The sequence below is a fragment of the Chlorocebus sabaeus genome, chromosome 4 (genome assembly GCF_047675955.1).
Source record: "Chlorocebus sabaeus isolate Y175 chromosome 4, mChlSab1.0.hap1, whole genome shotgun sequence".
In the NCBI taxonomy this organism is placed as follows: Eukaryota; Metazoa; Chordata; class Mammalia; order Primates; family Cercopithecidae; genus Chlorocebus; species Chlorocebus sabaeus.
Genome location: NC_132907.1, coordinates 49905049 through 49923086, shown reverse-complemented (window position 1 = coordinate 49923086; position 18038 = coordinate 49905049). Strand labels below are relative to the sequence as shown.

Below are 18038 nucleotides of genomic sequence, written 5' to 3'. Positions count from 1 at the left end.
AGCACAAAACTGCACCTTTCTTTCCCAAAAATATTATGCTCTCAGTTTTACATAAATTTGTTATACATACAACTGGGTAAGATATCTGCGTTACATAGGAAATATATGCAAAAGAAACAATGCTCAAAAAGAACCAGCTGCAACTCCCACTACATCTGTTGGTAGGAAATAGTTTCTATTTCCTTCTCACCTCATCAATTTGATAGTAAAAAAGCTCTGGTAAAAACTGCAGTTGATTGGGAAAGTTTAATCTTATTCAAACATCAACAGAATTGTCTGATGCTCAACTAAAATTGATCAAGACAGACATTCAATACCAAAAAATATGGTGGTTACAAATATTATCCCACTCATCAGAACCTGTTTCTGAATAAGGTAATTGTGATTGCTGGAAAAGTATTCCATTCCACCTTAACTGTACTGGCTTCCTTGCTATTCTTCCCAGGTTCCAGGTATGCTAGAGGAGGATTGGGGCCTTTGTTCAGGCTGGAATCTTCCTCCCTCCCACCAGACGTGTCTCCCACCACATGGCTCCATCCTTTATCCCCTTCAAGTGTTACTCAAATGTCATCTTCTCAGGAAGGCCTTGTGTGATTAGTTTATTGAAACTATTCCACTCAACTCCTATGTCTAACACTATTCAGTCTCCTTTCCTGCTTCATTTTTCTTCTTGGCTCCTAGTACTATTTTATTTGGAATATGTATATGTGATATATTTGGCTAGATTACTTCACCCATTAGCATGTAAACTCCATGAAGGCCTTTATTTTATTGCAGTATTTTCTGCACCTAGAACAGTATTGGTATACACCAGTCACTTAAATACCTGTTCAATGAATGATGTCGAGAGGGTTCAAAAAGCATTGGAGAATGTCATGGCTTGACTGTTTTGAATTGTAATACTTTAAATCAAAGATCAATGGAAACATTAACAGGAAAGATCTTAACATCAATTTTCTTCCAGTAGAATTTAAACATAAACATATACAAATAGATAAGCATATGCTTTACAAATTCTCCCATTCCCTTCTCTAAACCTCAACCCACTCTCTCTGCCACTCTCCCCTAAAAAAATGAGAGATTAACAAAAAGGTAAACACACTGTGTCCATGGGCCTTTTTCCCTCATCTGACTGCTCGGATCCCAAATTTTAGAGTCTTTCTCAAATCATCTTTTTCTCATTGCTTCCCACTGTCTCCACTGCTATTACCCCTTTAAGCCACAATAAGTTCTTGCCTAAAATATGGCCAATTGTCTGCTAACTGGTTTCCCTCTTCCAAATTTGACCTGCCACAATCTTTATTTCCAAATCAGCTACAATGCAATGGACTGGATTGTCTCCCTACTAAATTCATATGCTGAAACCCTAACCCCTAATGTGAGATAGGGACATTATGGAACTAACTCAGATTTAATGAGGTCACAAGGCAAGGGCCCTTATGAGAAGAAACACCAAAGAGGTTGTTTTCTCATCACCCTATGAGGACACAAGGAGAAGGTAGCTGTCTGCAAGTCAGGAAGAAAGTCCTCACCAGATTCTGATCATATTGGCATGCTCATCTTGGACTTCTAGCTTCCAGAATATAAGAAAATAAATGTCTGTTGTTCAAGTCACCCAGTATGTAGCATTTTGTTGTGGAAGCCCAAGCCAACTAATATGCTGAGAAATTCTTTTAAAAACCTAAGTCACACCATGACGGTCTTCTGAGTAGAACTCTCCAATGGCTCTCCAGTCTTAATCCTAGCAATTGCCTTTAGGAGCCTTTAGTTTCTGGCTCTTTTCCTTTCTAGCCCCATTTCCTACTACGTTCCCCACCCATCATTCCTTTCAACCACACTGGCCAATTACCTAATTCTTGAACGCATCAGGCATGTTTCCATCTCACGGCCCTATACTAGCTGCTCTTTCTAGAACAACGTTCACTGATACTGGTATGGTTCACTCCTCACTTCCTTCAAACCTTTGCTAGATGAATGTTTTCCTTTCAATAAGCATTGCAAACAACACTCCTCACCTGCCCCTACCCCCACCAAATACACTGCTCTGATGATCTTCACTTCTCCAGCTGTTTTTTTTTCCCCTGTGTGCTTATCCCCTTCTAACACATCATATAATTTACTACTATGATTATATTTTATTGTCTGTCTCCCTGTTAGAGTGCAAACTTTTGTTTGCTTGGTTCATTAACTATCCTGAGCACTTGGATCACTGCCTAACATATAAAAGACACTCAATAAAATCCATTAAGTAAAACTGACTGAGAGGCCAGCAGCTTGGGTTCCAGTCTCAATACTGCCCCTACCATGCTATATTACTTTGGCTTTATGTCTGTTTCCTTGTGTGTAACATAAAATCTTTGGACTATATTAGATAGCCTTCTTTCCATGACTCTGACTCAGTCCTTTCTCATAGATAGGCTGTTCTGTTCATTGCTAGTCTTACTCGACCTTTCCTCTGGCCCAGACTGCTCCATCCTTCATTAAGTATACTTTCTTTCCCACAGCCTCATTCCTTGGTTCATAATGTTGATAACCAGTAAGTATTGAATAAATTGAAGTTATTTTGATTCACTCACAAAAAGCCATAAAGGCACTGTCTGACAGGATTACGTCTTTTGGTGTTAATTGGTCTCTAGCTCTAATTTCTAATCCTAAAATCAATGCTGTAATACTATAAGTATTTAAAAAATATCAACCTAGGATTTCTATGGTACATTCTCAAGCAGCATATTTATTACTTATTTACACGAAAAACTGTCACTTTGACTTAGATAACATTGAGTACCTCACTTTTACTCTTTAAATATTAAATATCGGTTTTTAAGATCTCAAGTTTTCATGTCCTCCTTTTGTTAATAACGTAGAACGGATATTTTAGATTCCATTAGCAACTTCTCACTGAAGATATTACTAATGAAACTGAAGTATTGTATTTTACTTCTAAAGGTCAGTTTAATAGACTTGCAGTTTCAAAGTTAAACCGTACCATCTGTTTTGACTTAAAAATATAGTTATAAATTCTTTTTAGCAACAAGACATTTGGGTTTTAATACTCTAAAGAATTATTACAACAAATCCAAATTAATATTCTAGTTCCTAATTATAGAAGAGTGAATCAATAAATTAGATTACCCAAAATAAGATGAGATTTTGGTGATTTTTTTTAGCATATATTTACTGAGCACCCATTATGCACAGGTATTGATTTGTTGCTTAATATTAAAAATTAAATCAGTCCCTTTTTAAGAGGCTCACAGATTAGTAAGAACAACTCGTGTTGAAATTATAATGGTTTTAACACAAGGCAAAATTTAAACACAATTCTTTAATAGTTTTATTTCCTTTTTCTGTCTTCCCCAGTTAAATCCAAGTAAAAATACGCCCCTCTTTCAAAATAAATATCATTAAACAAATTATCTGTACTTAAGCACAGATAAATATATAGAATTATTTTCCCAAAGATTAGTAGTAGGTCACGAGTGATGCTCGCATAATTTTTAAATATAATCAAGTATACTGAAAAACATGCTAGCAATGTATTTTCAAAAATAAGTTTCTATTCCTAGAACTAAAACTGAAAAGAAGTGTTGTGAGACACACAAATGAAGCCAATACGTTTAACCAAGGGCCTGCCATTTTCCTGCAAGACGTTCCCAACCAGTTCCTGGAAAGGGAGGTTGCCCTATAGGGTCCTACAAGTAACCTAGGTGGCAGCATCTCCCACCAGCGTAAGGCCTAAGCACACAAGCTCTTCCTTCCATCTACAAACGCAGGAAACCGCGACTGGAGAAGTTATATGATTGGCTAAACCATGAATGACGCAACATAACCCACGCCCACTGAGACTCTGCCTTTCCTAGACTGGCTCAGATTACGCTTTCCTATTGGCCCCTACAGCAAGAGAGGGACAATTGTTTAGGTCGACCTCTGGGTCCGGAACCGCGGGTAAACATGGCGGCGGCCAGGTGGTGGAGGCCTATGCTTCGCGGTCCGAGCCTTTCATTGCACACCGCAGCTAATGCCGCCGCCACGGCTACAGAAACGACCTGCCAAGATGTCGCGGCGACCCCCGTCGCGCGGTACCCGCCGATTGTGGCCTCTATGACAGCCGACAGCAAGGCGGCACGGCTGCGGCGAATCGAACGCTGGCAGGCGACGGTGCACGCTGCGGAGTCGGTAGACGAGAAGCTGCGAATTCTCACCAAGATGCAGTTTATGAAGTACATGGTTTACCCGCAGACCTTCGCGCTGAACGCTGACCGCTGGTACCAGTACTTCACCAAGACCGTGTTCCTGTCGGGTCTGCCGCCGACCCCCGCGGAGCCCGAGCCGGAACCCAAACCCGCGCTGGACCTCGCGGCGCTGCGTGCCGTCGCCTGCGACTGCCTGCTGCAGGAGCACTTTTACCTGCGGCGTAAACGGCGCGTGCATCGTTACGAGGAGAGCGAGGTCATATCTTTGCCCTTCCTGGATCAGCTAGTGGCAACCCTCGTGGGCTTCCTCAGCCCACACAACCCGGCCCTGGCCGCCGCCGCCCTCGGTGAGCCTTGGATTCCCCAGGGCGGAAGGGAGAGATGGGGGTTGTACTGGGTTACTCCGCCGCAGATTTACCCCACGTCATTTCTTTCTCTCTGCTTCCTTCTTGTTTTCCTAGTTCTTTCGTTCCTATCTGGGGTGACCTAGTTTTGTAACAGTCACTGCGTTAGGAATCTAGAGACTACGTGTTTGTGGCTGCGCTAACACCTACCAGCTCTTCAACTCTGGTAGCCTGAGCTCTCCAGGATTCCAGTCCTGGACTCTACTTTGTGAGGGTTAAGCCGAATGGAAGAGCAGTGGTGACGAAGAAAAACGCCACTTAAGAGAGTGGGGCGGGCCAGGTTTCCTTTTGGCTGTTCCACCAGAAAGCTGTGTGACGGTGTGTCACACGGCTGAGTAGTATTCTTTTTAGCTTAATTTTAAATTTAGTGTGCCTTTTCTTTTTCTTTAGTAACTTCTTTTTTGCTTAATTTTTCGCATTTTACGGTAGTGGTTCTTCGTCGTAGAATTGTGACGATTAAATGAAATATTAACTAAGATACCTAACGTTTACTGAGTATTTATGTGCTAGGCCCTGTTCTGAATTTTATATGTGCCAACTTATTAATCCTCACAATAACCGTTCACGATAGGTAGCAATGTTTTGGTAAATGCAAAAAAGACCAAAACGTAACAAACTGAGGCATAGAAACGTTAAATGTGTCTGCCTGAGGACCCTATAGCTAATAGATTGGCGCGGGGTGGGGGGTCAAACTTCAAACCCCCATTCCAAGTTCCTAGTAAACAATCAGCAGCTTCTGTGTAACCGCTCAGGGCGGACATGAAAAGTAATTAACATATAGATAATTTTAAAAATTATTGTTTTTGACGCATTCATCATTTTATATCTTCTACGAAGTGGATGTCTTAATATTGAAGTAATGTTAGGACTGTAGATGTGTGCTCAACCTAGCCTTGCTGTGTACATGTTTTTTCCCTTCTCCAGTTAAGAAAGAAGTCTTGAGGAAAGCGTCATGAACTTAGACTACTCCTGATGGATGGCCTAGAAAACCTATTTAACTTTGTCAAGACCTAGGTTCCTCTTCTATAAAATGGAGATAATGAAAAGTATACATACCTTTGGGAGTTATTGTGAAAATTGAATTGGTAGTTCATAAAATAGTCCTATTTTTGTTTATGGTGAATGATACTCTTGTTAGTCTTATTTTCTTTTATTACTCCTCATGAGAAATCTCTTTGGTTAATGTTCGGAGTAATGATGGCACAAATAGACAATAGAAGTTTGAATGTTATATTTAAGTCATAATAGTTAAATTGTCACATAACCCAGACTCTTACTTCCATCATTCTTAAGTTATCATTTGCTAAGTTAGTACTCTTTAGTGTTCTAATAGTAACCAAATTTATTTAGATGATCAGATGAAAAAAATTTTGAATATCTTTTTGATAGATTATAGACGCCCAGTTCATTTTTACTGGGTGCGTGGTGAAGAAATTATTCCTCGTGGTCATCGAAAAGGTCGAATTGATAACTTGCGATACCAGATAGATGATAAACCAAACAACCAGGTTCGAATATCCAAGCAACTCGCAGAGGTAAGGATTTTTTGTGATTATGTATCTGTTGATATCTCACGTAGGATCTGTCATAGGCAGGTTAAGTAATAGTAGAATAAAATGTTTCAGATGGATCTCTTGCCTTTCAAGTTTCCTTTTTGAAGACATCACATCTCAAAAATCTTTTTAGCTTATGTAATCTGCTACGGTATACACCATAAAGGTCAGATAATCATTTTAACAAAAACAGGTTAAGGTGTCATTTTGCCGGACCATACAGATCTGTATGTTTCTCTTAATATAAAAATTCTGAAATAGTTTATGATTGTAATTTACTAGACTGCACTAGCTAGTCATAAATCAAGGAAGTTTAACACTTATCAGCTGGGCCATTTTACATATTTGCAGTTCTTTTGGAGGAAAGTATATTTTGAGTATTGTCTATGCTTTCGTGTCAGAGTTGACATACTTTTTCTGTAAAGATCTGGATAGTTAATATTTTAGGCTGTACAAGCTGTAAATCTCTGTTGCAAGTGTTCAGCTCTGCTCTTACAGTGCAGAGTGCCATACACAATTTATAAATGAGTTTGTGTGGGCTTTCTTCCAGTAAAACTTTACCTGTAAAAACAGGTGGCTTACTGGATTTAGCCCATCATTCAATGATAGTATTATCAAATCATTTTGTGAAACCGCCTCATTTTAAGATTTTTAAATCTAATGAGTGTGAGTAAAATACATACTAATGTTGCTGTGAATTTAGTATGTGTTTTCTTTTTCTTTAAGTTTGTGCCATTGGATTATTCTGTTCCTATAGAAATCCCCACTATAAAATGTAAACCAGACAAACTTCCATTATTCAAACGGCAGTATGAAAACCGTATATTTGTTGGTAAGTTTCTCTTTTGACATATTGTACTATAAATGTGTTCAAAGTGTCCTATGCGAATTTGGAGTATTGACTACAATGAAGAGTTAATTCTTGATTACTGAGAGGTTTACATAGTCCGTGAGCAATATAATTCATAATCTCAGAGTGTCCTATGCGAATTTGGAGTATTGACTACAATGAGGAATTAATTCTTGATTACCGAGAGGTTTACATAGTCCATGAGCAATATAATTCATAATCTCAGGTTACTGCAACATGCATAAACACTGGAAAGAAAATATTGTTTAAGTTTGTTATTTGAAATTTTACTTGTTTCTACCGAAATAGCAGTATTTAACTTTAGAAAATAGGCTTTGTTGACTTATTAGATAGAAAAATAAATTTGTGTTTTTTTTAAAGTAAAAACTTTTAGAACCGGACTTGAGATAGCAGTTGAGTTTTTTAAGTGTTCTATTTGCACCATGGATGGTGGTAAGATCAGGAATTCACAGATTCATAATGCCTGATGTCTGCCATCCCTCGTGCAGCTTATTTTGCCATTTTTTCTTCCTTTGTTAATTCCTACCCAATGTGAAGAAGTCTTAAGAAGGTTTTATACTAGCCCTCCAGACCTATTTTATCAGCCTCTTCTCAGTCACTGCGGTCTTAGGTAGTGACCTGCAAGGAACACTTTGTTGAAAAGACTTTACCACTAAGATCAAGAATGTCAGCATTCCATGAAATGTTGCTACTTATTTTTTTTTACTTAGAAAAGTAGTGTAAAAATAATTTTTAAAAATTAGGAGCAAAGTGTGTAATTATTTCATTAAATAAGTTTTTAGAGTCTTGAAGTAGTTGTATCCTCTTGGTTAATATGACAAGGAGACAACCATAGCTAATCATGACTAAAGGATTTGAGAAAACAGATAATAGAAATTTTAAGTAACTTTTCTATATATTCTTTCAACTTCTTCCTTGTTTTGATGGGCTTTATGATAGCTAGCAGATTGAGAAATTATGCTTTTCTGTGAAATTTAATTTTATTATGATCCATATGATATATAAGTATATTAATATTCCTACTTATGTATTTAGAGTACTTAGAATATGATGTATGAAGAAGGAAAAAAAAGGCGCAAATACTGAAACATGTGCTCCAGATGTTCTACATGTTTGTTTCATCTGAAATGTTTTTCTTTGGTCTTCAGGCTCAAAAACTGCAGATCCTTGCTGTTACGGTCACACCCAGTTTCATCTGTTACCTAACAAATTAAGAAGGGAAAGACTTTTGAGACAAAATTGTGCTGATCAGATAGAAGTTGTTTTTAGAGCTAATGCTATTGCAAGCCTTTTTGCTTGGACTGGAGCACAAGCTATGTATCAAGGTAAAAACTAATTTTATAGCATTTTCTTTGAAGATATTTGTAACATTCTAAGAATATAATGGTTAAAATTGTTTTCTTTGGGTTGAAACATAGGTTGAATCTTAACATCTTTAAACTTTTACATTGGCCCAAAGTACAGTTGTTTTAAAATCCATGTTTAAATACTATACAGTTGAAATCTGACACTGAGGTAATTGTTTTTATCTTTTACTTTGACCATCTCCTGTGTGAATGTACTTTTGCACGCATTTTAAAGACTGTAGCCAACTAAGTCAACCCTTTCTAGATGATAATAGCTTTCAGAAGGTAGAAAAGGTAATGATTTTGTGGATTAAATATTTATATTAAATCAATGGCTATCCTATATAATTTCTTTAAAGGTTATATCCAGGATTTGAATTAGGAGATTGTTCATTCAGTAAACAGTAACTGCTTTCTTATATGCTATACTCTGTTCAAGATGCAGTGTTGAGTGAAACAGATCCTGCTTTCTTAGAGCTTATATTATAGTGGGGTAGGGGGGTGGTGGTAAAAGTAATAAGCATGTAATATTTATAACTAGTGGTAATACTATGGGGAAAATACTTTAGCATAAAGAGTAGAATGATTTATAGGGGGGCAGGTATAAATGAGGTATGGAGAAGAATTTATTTTATAAAAGTCATTCAGGGGAGGTCTCTAAAAATGACTTCTCCTAAGACCTGAATGGCGAGGAGCTGCCTGTGCACAAATCTGGAGGAAGACACTTCCAGGCAAAAGGAGCAGCAAGTAAAAAAGTCCCTGAGGTGGGAACAGGCCTGAAATATTTAGGAACAACATGAAGGGTAATGAAGAGTGGGACAAGGAGAATGATGTAGAAGGACATAGCAGAAGCCAAAGGCTATATCTTACAGGACTATTAGAGCTCATTGTGGGGCATTTGGATTGTATTCTAAAACCTGAAGTAATGTAATACATGTTTTTTTTTAACGTATATATGTATTTTAACGTTACACTCAAAATCCACTTTGATTTCTATAACAGAATTGAATAGAGAAAGTGGGAGTAGGAGTAGACGGAATTAGACATAAGTAAGAAGTAACCTTGAAGATGGTAGAATGGCACTGTTTATTTTTGAAAGATAAAGTACTTCCTTTTACAATAAAATTAATTCCGTATATTAACAGTATTATTCATTTGCTATCTCCCTTAAAGATGACGTAAGATACGTGTGGAGAAATAAAGTTACTGCTTGGTAGTTGGGTAATGACATAGTACCAGATGTAGAAGGCATCTGCATAGATAGAGCTTGCTGCTCTTAGATGAAGCAAATAAGGCTGACATTGTTGAAAAAGATTAATCATGTGATTGAGGATACTAGAAGGGAGGAAATTATTATTTGTGCAGAAATGAAATACAGGGTTAGAATGGAGATGATAAGGAAACTTTGAGGTCTTCAGGGATTTTGTTACATAAAGTATCTAAGTTGTAGGAGGTATTTGATACCCTCTAATGTCTAATGTGTTTGTTTTGTTTGGGTAAGATATATTCTGTACGTAAATTTCAGCATAACTTTCTTCTACAGGATTCTGGAGTGAAGCAGATGTTACTCGACCTTTTGTCTCCCAGGCTGTGATTACAGATGGAAAATACTTTTCCTTTTTCTGCTACCAGCTAAATACTTTGGCACTGACTACACAAGCTGATCAAAATAACCCTCGTAAAAATATATGTTGGGGTACACAAAGTAAGCCTCTTTATGAAACAATTGAGGATAATGATGTGAAGGGTTTTAATGATGATGTTCTACTTCAGATAGTTCACTTTCTACTGAATAGACCAAAAGAAGAAAGAGCACAGCTGTTGGAAAACTGAAAAAACATACTTGATTGAGAACTTTGGGAATAAATTTTACTGAAGGAACAGTAATGAGATTTGTAACTGTCAACTATTAAATACATTGATTTTTGAGACAAATATTTCTTATGTCAGCCTGTTGTTAGATCTCTTACTCTGCTGAAATTTGTCACTGAAAGATTTAATTTTAGTTACCTTTTATTGATTTAAAAATAATTGCATTTGTGTATTGCTAACTGATAAGACAAATTGAGTTATTGAGCTATTAAATGCACATTTTAATATAAATGCAGAAATCCCAAATAAAATACTAACATACTGAATTCAGTAATTAAAAGAACCCCCTGCAGCCAGGTGCAATGACTCATGCCTGTAATCCCAGCACTTTGGGAGGCCAAGGTGGGTGGATCACTTGAGTCCAGGAGTTTGAGACCAGCCTGCGCAACATGGCAAAACCCCATCTCTACTAAAAATACAAAAATTAGCCTGGCCTGATGGTGCATGTCTGTAATCCCAGCTACTCCGGAGGCTGAGGTGCAAGAATTGCTGGAACCCGGGAGGCAGAGTTTGTAGTGAACTGAGATTGTGCCACTGCATTCCAGCCTGGGCGACAGAGCAAGACTCTGTCTCAAAACAAACAGAAGAACCCACTACAGCAGGGTAGAAAATCAATTCAGTAATGGACTAATGTTAGGAAGTAATGCTAATACAGAACATTAGTTGTTCAAAGGAGAAAGAAGGCTTTGATAGAATTCTCAATCTTGGTTTTAAAAGAAAAGATAGATATTAATAGGACAGTATAATGGTGAAACGTAAGGGATAACCCCATTGAAATCAAAGTACTCTAAGCTTTGAACTTTACATGCTTTATTTGCTAATCCATTCCAAGTGCCTAGATTCATAGAAGTAAGAAATCAATAAATGTTGGTTGAATGGATGTGAATTAATGAATTTAAGGTAGTCAACCTTTTTAGTTTAAGATCTGGTATATCTTCTTATTTACCTGCTTTTATTTTATTTTTTTTTTTTTTTGAAACAGAGTTTTTGCTCTTGTTGCCCAGGCTAAAGTGCAATGGCACAGTCTCGGCTCACTGTCACCTCCATGTCCTGGGTTTAAGTGACTCTCCTGCCTCAGCCTCCCAAGTAGCTGGAATTAATTACAGGCATGCACCATCATGCCTGGATAATTTTTTGTATTTAATAGAGACGGTGTTTCACCATGTTGGTTAGGCTAGTCTTGAACTCCTGACCTCAGGTGATCCACCCACCTCGACCTCCCGAAGTGCTGGGATTACAGGTGTGAGCCACTGTACCTGGCGTATTTACATCTTTTATTTCTCAGCAAAGTTTAGAGTTTCTTTTATCTCCATGCATTTCCTATGTATGCCTACATTTTTGTGTAGTTGGAAATGGATTTTCTTTCTAATTTTATACTTCTTTATAGTTTTTAAAAGTGGCTTTATATAGGTGATACTGATAGCTATATATTTATTTTGTAAAAGATCAGACCAATTTAAGTTGTTCATTAAAGCCAATAATTTTTCATCTGATTCTCATGAGGTGTATATAACCAATCTGATTTGGGTTCTTCTGAAACTGCTTATCAAATGGGTAGCCATTAGTCCCTACACAGCAAAATCCACTAGACAGTTTTCTGTATTGTACTCAGTAAGGTCTGACACATTTTGCATGGTTGACCACTCCTTCGTTCTTAAAGTAGTCTTTTTATTGCCTTCAGTGAAACATGTTCTTGGTTTGCCTTCTATCTTATTGGCTATTCTGTCATATTTCTCTTTGCTGTTCTTCCTCTCACTTTTCTTCAAATATTGATGTACTTTTTTTTTCTTTTCTAGACTCCATTTTTGTTTAACCACACTCTCCCTAGATGATTTTATCAAATTCCGTGGATTTAAATATATTTGTAAGCACATTCAAATTTAGTTTGGTTTCAACTTTGTCTTTTGTATCTGAATGATAAGCATCAGCATTATAACTAAGCAGACTGTGTGATTAAGATTATGCTCAATTTTTCCCTCTAATTACCTAATTTTCATAATTACCCCCCAGAATGCGAGAACATTATTTTTATAATCAGAAAGTATTTTAAGAAACTAGTTGAGTGGACTCTAATATGGAACCATCAACATGTATCAAATTCCACTTAATTATAAGCAAATTCATTATGAAATTATATTGTATTTGAAAAAACATTTCATGATTACATTTGTTATTTAAGAAAATGTTATTTAAAGAAATTTATGTAAGTTTCATTATACATGTATTTTAGCTTACTCATCTCTGGAAATGGAAAACTTAGATACTAGGCAAGAGGGCTTTAGATTTTTTAATGAGATATTTTAATAGACCAGTACCTAGGTCTTAATATTTGGGTTTTTCAAAAATTTACATTGAAATCCTAATCCCCATGACTATAGTATTAGGAGGTAAGGCCTTTTGGAAGGTGACTGGAGCAGGGCAGCACCTTCATGAATGGAATTAGTGCCCTTATAAAATAGACCCAAGGGAATTTTTTCATCCCTTATACCCTGTGAGAACATGGTGAGAAGGCACCATCTATGAGCCAGACCAAACACTGAGGATCTATGATCCTCACCAAATACTGAATCTGCTGGTGCCTTGATCTTGGACTTTCTAGCCTCCAGAACTGTGAGAAACAAATTTCTGCTGTTTATAAGCTGTTCAGTTAATGGAATTTTGTTATTGTAGCCCAAATATACTAAGACAACCAATATAGTTAAAATTACTATGCCCGTTGCACTTTATATTAAGTTCTAGTGTACGTTGTGTAATGCTTACATTAAATAAAAGGTAAGGTTAATTTACATAAAACATGTTTAGGTAGGATAATTGTAAAAATTATTAGAGAAATTGGTAAAATTGTGGCTTTGGATAGAGGCAGGAGAAAGAAAAGAGCAAGGCACTAGTGAGAAAAATTGCCATGGAGAATATTGAGAATAGATACAAAGAGACCTACAGGTTTACAACATTAATATTGGCCAATACTTGATTGGACAGTTTGAATTTTTCAACCTGAAAGGCCTTTGTTCCCCAAAGTTTGGTAAGGAGATTTTGTAAAGACAGACAACAATAGCAATAAAAAATAATCAGGGAAGATTAAGAGATTTCATAAGGAGCAAGAATTTATAGGTAATATTTCAAAGGTATAGATATGATTACTGTTTTGGTGAATAATAAGCACATGGTAGACTGAAATTCGGCAACAGCTACTGTGCAAATAAACATCTGTGATTATGGCTTATATCGGGTTGGAGACCCGGGCTGTAAGCCATTCTTTTTAGTACAGATTAATCTCCATTTCTCAATCACAGTTCTGTTCTTGTCCTCTGTGAGAAATACTGAATTCTGTTTCAGATTTTGATTGTCTTTTGTATTCTTTGTCATCCAACAGAATTGCACATTTCACTTGGTAACATTTTTATAGTGTTTGACACTTGAAACTGGCTTTTGAGTCTTCTATAATAGTTTGTGCAGAAGTCTGAGGTTTAATATTATGATGGCCTTATTCATACTGTAGAAATATATACTGCAGCAATATGCACCCAAATGGTCAATAAGCTTTATAAATGAACTAGCTAGATTTTTAGTTTTGATTTTAATTCTTGGTTTGAATTACTAAAAGCTATCTTAACCTTAGGAAAATGAAAGCTTACATGAGGTTTAGCTACTTACAAAGTATTTCTTTGTGTCTCCAGTTCATGTGAAACCTGACTTTTATTTATAATATTTATGTTATGAGCACTTTTATTAGGATCTTTTTAAGACTCTCAAGAGTTTTCTCTGAGTCATTATTAATAGTACTAATAAACAAGGTGAGCAGGATTTAAAACTGAAAGGAGCATCAGAGATAATTGAGCTTTGTTTGTGCCATTCATTGTTACCCTATGCAATGTCTTTTGTTTGTTTTTTAATTAATTGTCAATATTTAACAAGAGAATCATAGAACATTCATTATTCCAGATTCTCTTGAAAAACTGGAAGATCTGGCAACTCTGGGTTTATGTTCTTACATGTTAACAATATACAGGGGCTGGAATTACCTGCTCTGAGTCCCTTTAGACGTGCATACTCTCTCCAATTGGCCACAGTTCCTACCACTTCTCATTTCTCCTCTCTTGGCCCACATCATTGGGCCTGTCTCACTAATTTATATTAAATATTTTGTTACTGAGGCTGTTAGTTTATGACCCGTGAGGCCAAGACAGCTGTTAAGAACTTGCATTATTAGTGGCAAAATTATACCTTTATGATTACTTACTAGGTTTTAGAAATCTCACTTTTCTAAGAAGAGATATTATGATAATCATAAGTTCCAAAGAATTCAAGTTCATTTGAGATAATTAAAACCTCTAGTCTTTGGGTTGGAGGGTGATAAAGTTATCTGGTGAAATACATGAACTTCTGGTACCTTACTCTTCTGCTAAATGAATGGTAAAATGAATCCTGATTTGTTTAGGCAGTTTACTTATGAAGTTGGGAGAATTTTTTTTTTTTTTTCCTTTAAAGTACTGAGTCTGACTCTGTTGCCCAGGCTCAAGTACTGTGGATTTTGGCTCACTGCAGCCTCCACCTCCTGGGTTCAAGCCTCAGCCTCCCGAGTAGTTGGGAGCCATCATGTCCGGCTAATTTTTGTATTTTTGGTAAATGGGGTTTCACCATGTTGGCCAGGCTGGTCATGAACTCCTGACCTCAAGTGAGCCGCCTACCTGGTCTCCCAAAGTGCTAGGATTATAGGTGTGAGCTACTGTGCCTGGCCTGAGGTTTGGAGAAATTTTGTCCATTTCTCTAGAACCAAAATTGGCAACCAGAAAGTATTTGGATGTTACACAAAATATTTAGTTTCCCTTTCTAGACTAAATTGGGTTGTTTATAGCACCCCTCTCTCCATTTGAGAAAAATGGTTAGGATGCTTGTGCAGGGATGAGGCTTTATTAGAATAGAGAAGGTGCCCAAATAGTGGTTCAAACACAGGCTGGCTAATAAGCTGTGAGGTGACTTACCAAAGAACAGACAACAACAACAAAAACTCTTGAACTTCTGCTTTCAATTTCTACTTTATGCTAGATTATTTGGTTCAATCTTCCTGGTCTAACACCTGATTACAGATCACAACAAACATCTGCTTGAATGTGTTAGAAAGGTGATGATTAATTGCCAGGCTGATGTATTAAATAAAATGGAAATCCCAAAAGTTGAACTTGCTATTGGGCCTGCTTTTGCTCTGGAGGGGAGAATTGTTAGCCAAGAAGAGTCTGAAAACGTGTAGTGTTTTAATACCTTGGGAGACTAGATGGATGAAAGTTAAAAGTATAAGACCTCCAAGGTTGTGACTCCGGTAGAAATTTTTGGTTAGAGACCCTGAAGGACAGCATCCTAGGGATAATGGTGAAACAGAAGTAGACCATTCACATCGAGTGTAGTTTAAAATCAAATCATCAAGGTGGCTTAGTAAATTGTGAGATTTTAGAAGTAGACTAAGGTGACCTTAGGTTTCTAATGCCCCTAGGAACCTGAAAGATACAAGCCTGGAGGAACAATATTTTCCTAGGCCTCAAATTATTTGGGTACTTTTTCAAATACAGTATCTCCACATATCCTGGATACAGGAGGAGAAAGACGGAATGAAAACTGGCAGAAACAGTAGACCCAAAGGGGCACCAAATAATTGCATTGTGAGATAGACTTTAAGACTGTATTCAAGGAGATAAAAGATGGAAAATTTCCATATAGAATTGGAAACTATAAAACAGTCACTGCAGATTTGTGAAAAAAAAAAAATATATATATATATATATAAATTTGAAAACTAGAAAAACTAAACAGTAAAAATTAAGAACTCCAAATGTGTTAGTTATCTATTGCTGTGCAACATATTGCTCAAACTTACTGACTTAACATACGTTTATTATCTCAGTTTTTGTTGGTGAGGAATCCAAGCATGGCTTAAGTGGGTTCCCTGCTTTAGGCTGCAATCAAAGCATTGGTTGGGGTAGTCTCTTCTGGAGGCTGAGCTGGGGAAGGATCTGCTTCAGATTTATGTACTTGCTAGCAGGTTCTTGGACTGAGGACCTCAGTAGCTTCCTGGCTGTTGGATGAAAGCACTCTTCAGTTCCTTGTCCCATGGACCTCTCCATTAGGGCAATTTACAACCTGGCAGCTTGCCAGAGGGAACCTATAGAGCCCATAGAGTGAGTCTGCTAACAAGACAACTGAAGAGAGAATTAACCAAACGGAAAATGAGAAAAAAATATTTAGAATTAATCTCTTTGGAAACTTTGACACCATTACTCTGCCATCACCAGTAAGGGCAAATTGAAATATACCCATGCTGAGAAACAATGGAAGTAGTGTGGAGAAAAGGATAAATAAGGATATATTTTAATTGAATGTAGGAGTTTAAAAATAAGGACAGTATTAGGGAAGGAAATGGGTTATTAAACTAGACATTTAGGAATCCTCTTCATACTTATTCAGGACACCAGTGGGTACCCAATCTATACTGTTTTTACTGATCTTTGCACAATTTGCTGCTCAGCAGATATTTTCAATGCAGATTGGTAATATGTCAGTGGATAACCAGTGGAAATGTATGTCTATTAATTACTACTGCACATAATATCTTGTTTTTATATTTTGCACAGAATTTTCAAGGTGCTGATGTCATACTTATTTCTGAGCACTGTAAAGTTTTCTTTGAGAAATAGGTGTTTATTTTTAAATTGCATCGTCTCATGGGAGGGTAACATTCGTAAATATACTTCAAATTAGTGTTGTTCCCTCTGCTTGCTTTTTCCTGACTCAGAAACACAGAGTGCTTTTGACTGCTCTGTGTCGGGGCCATGTTTTCTGCAGACTTGAACCCAAGCCACGCCCTTGAGTGTTCCCAGGCACGGATAAACTTGTTTAGAGTGCCTGAAACACTGAAACATCAAACATGTTGTTAAACACATAAATACTAGCCCCAACCCTGAACCCAATTCCTTAAGCTCCCATATAAACTCCATATCTGATTCCCCATATGGCTCCCCTATGGTTCCACAGGTTAGAACGTCTCATTTCTCCCTGTCAATCATGAGGACTAATGCAGCACACAATGTGTATAGTACTAATAAAGACTTTGGACTTACCACTCGGTGTTTAGTGTTTCCTTCTTCGAAATCCCAACTGGTCCCATCTTAGGTTGGTTTGGGGCAGTCCCTTGTGGGAACTCTCCTGCTACTCAGTCTGGTTTTGGGCCTTACTGCAGCTGTGGTTTTGGGCGGCTGGAACAAGCATATATTTCAATAAGTACATTTTTTAAATGTTCAGAAAACAACATGACACAACTGCAGGTCGAGAGCCAGTTTTAGTTTGTGCCATAAGCTTTCTGTCTTGTTCAGTTTAGTTATAATGGAGAAAACCTCTTTAATGTTGGCAGAATTTCTTTAGGAAAAAACCATTGCTGTATCTGAAAGACCAGTTTCAACTGGCAAAATTGGACAAAAGCAGCAATTTGAAAAACCAAGCTACCTATGACTTGACAAAGTCCTCTATAAACCAAGTCATTATATTTCTCCTTTCAGATAAACCATTGTAAATTTAATGTTCATATAAGTTGCATATTAGTTTCCAGCTGGATTCATGCTGAATAAAGTCCAGAAACTTTCGTTGTGATTCAAATAGATGCACAGGAAGCTGGGAAGGAAAAGAAAAGCATATGGTGAGTAAATTTCTTAATGCCAGGTATTACATTAACATTAAAGCAGCCAACATTCAGCATTCCTATTCATTTGGAACTCGATGAGAACATTCAGTTACTTATCACTGACTGTTTAAGG

General features: G+C 37.0%; 1 protein-coding gene across 1 annotated transcript; it reads left to right on the top strand.

The window, feature by feature from the left end:
- Positions 1–3890: 3890 nt before the first annotated feature.
- Positions 3891–10810, top strand: MRPS30 (mitochondrial ribosomal protein S30). The gene is made up of 5 exons (XM_007961534.3): positions 3891–4540; positions 5987–6132; positions 6877–6982; positions 8170–8346; positions 9911–10810. Exons 1-5 carry the CDS (start codon positions 3952–3954, stop codon positions 10198–10200), a joined length of 1308 nt encoding a protein of 435 aa, XP_007959725.2. The 5' UTR covers positions 3891–3951; the 3' UTR covers positions 10201–10810.
- The last annotated feature ends 7228 nt before the right edge of the window (positions 10811–18038 follow it).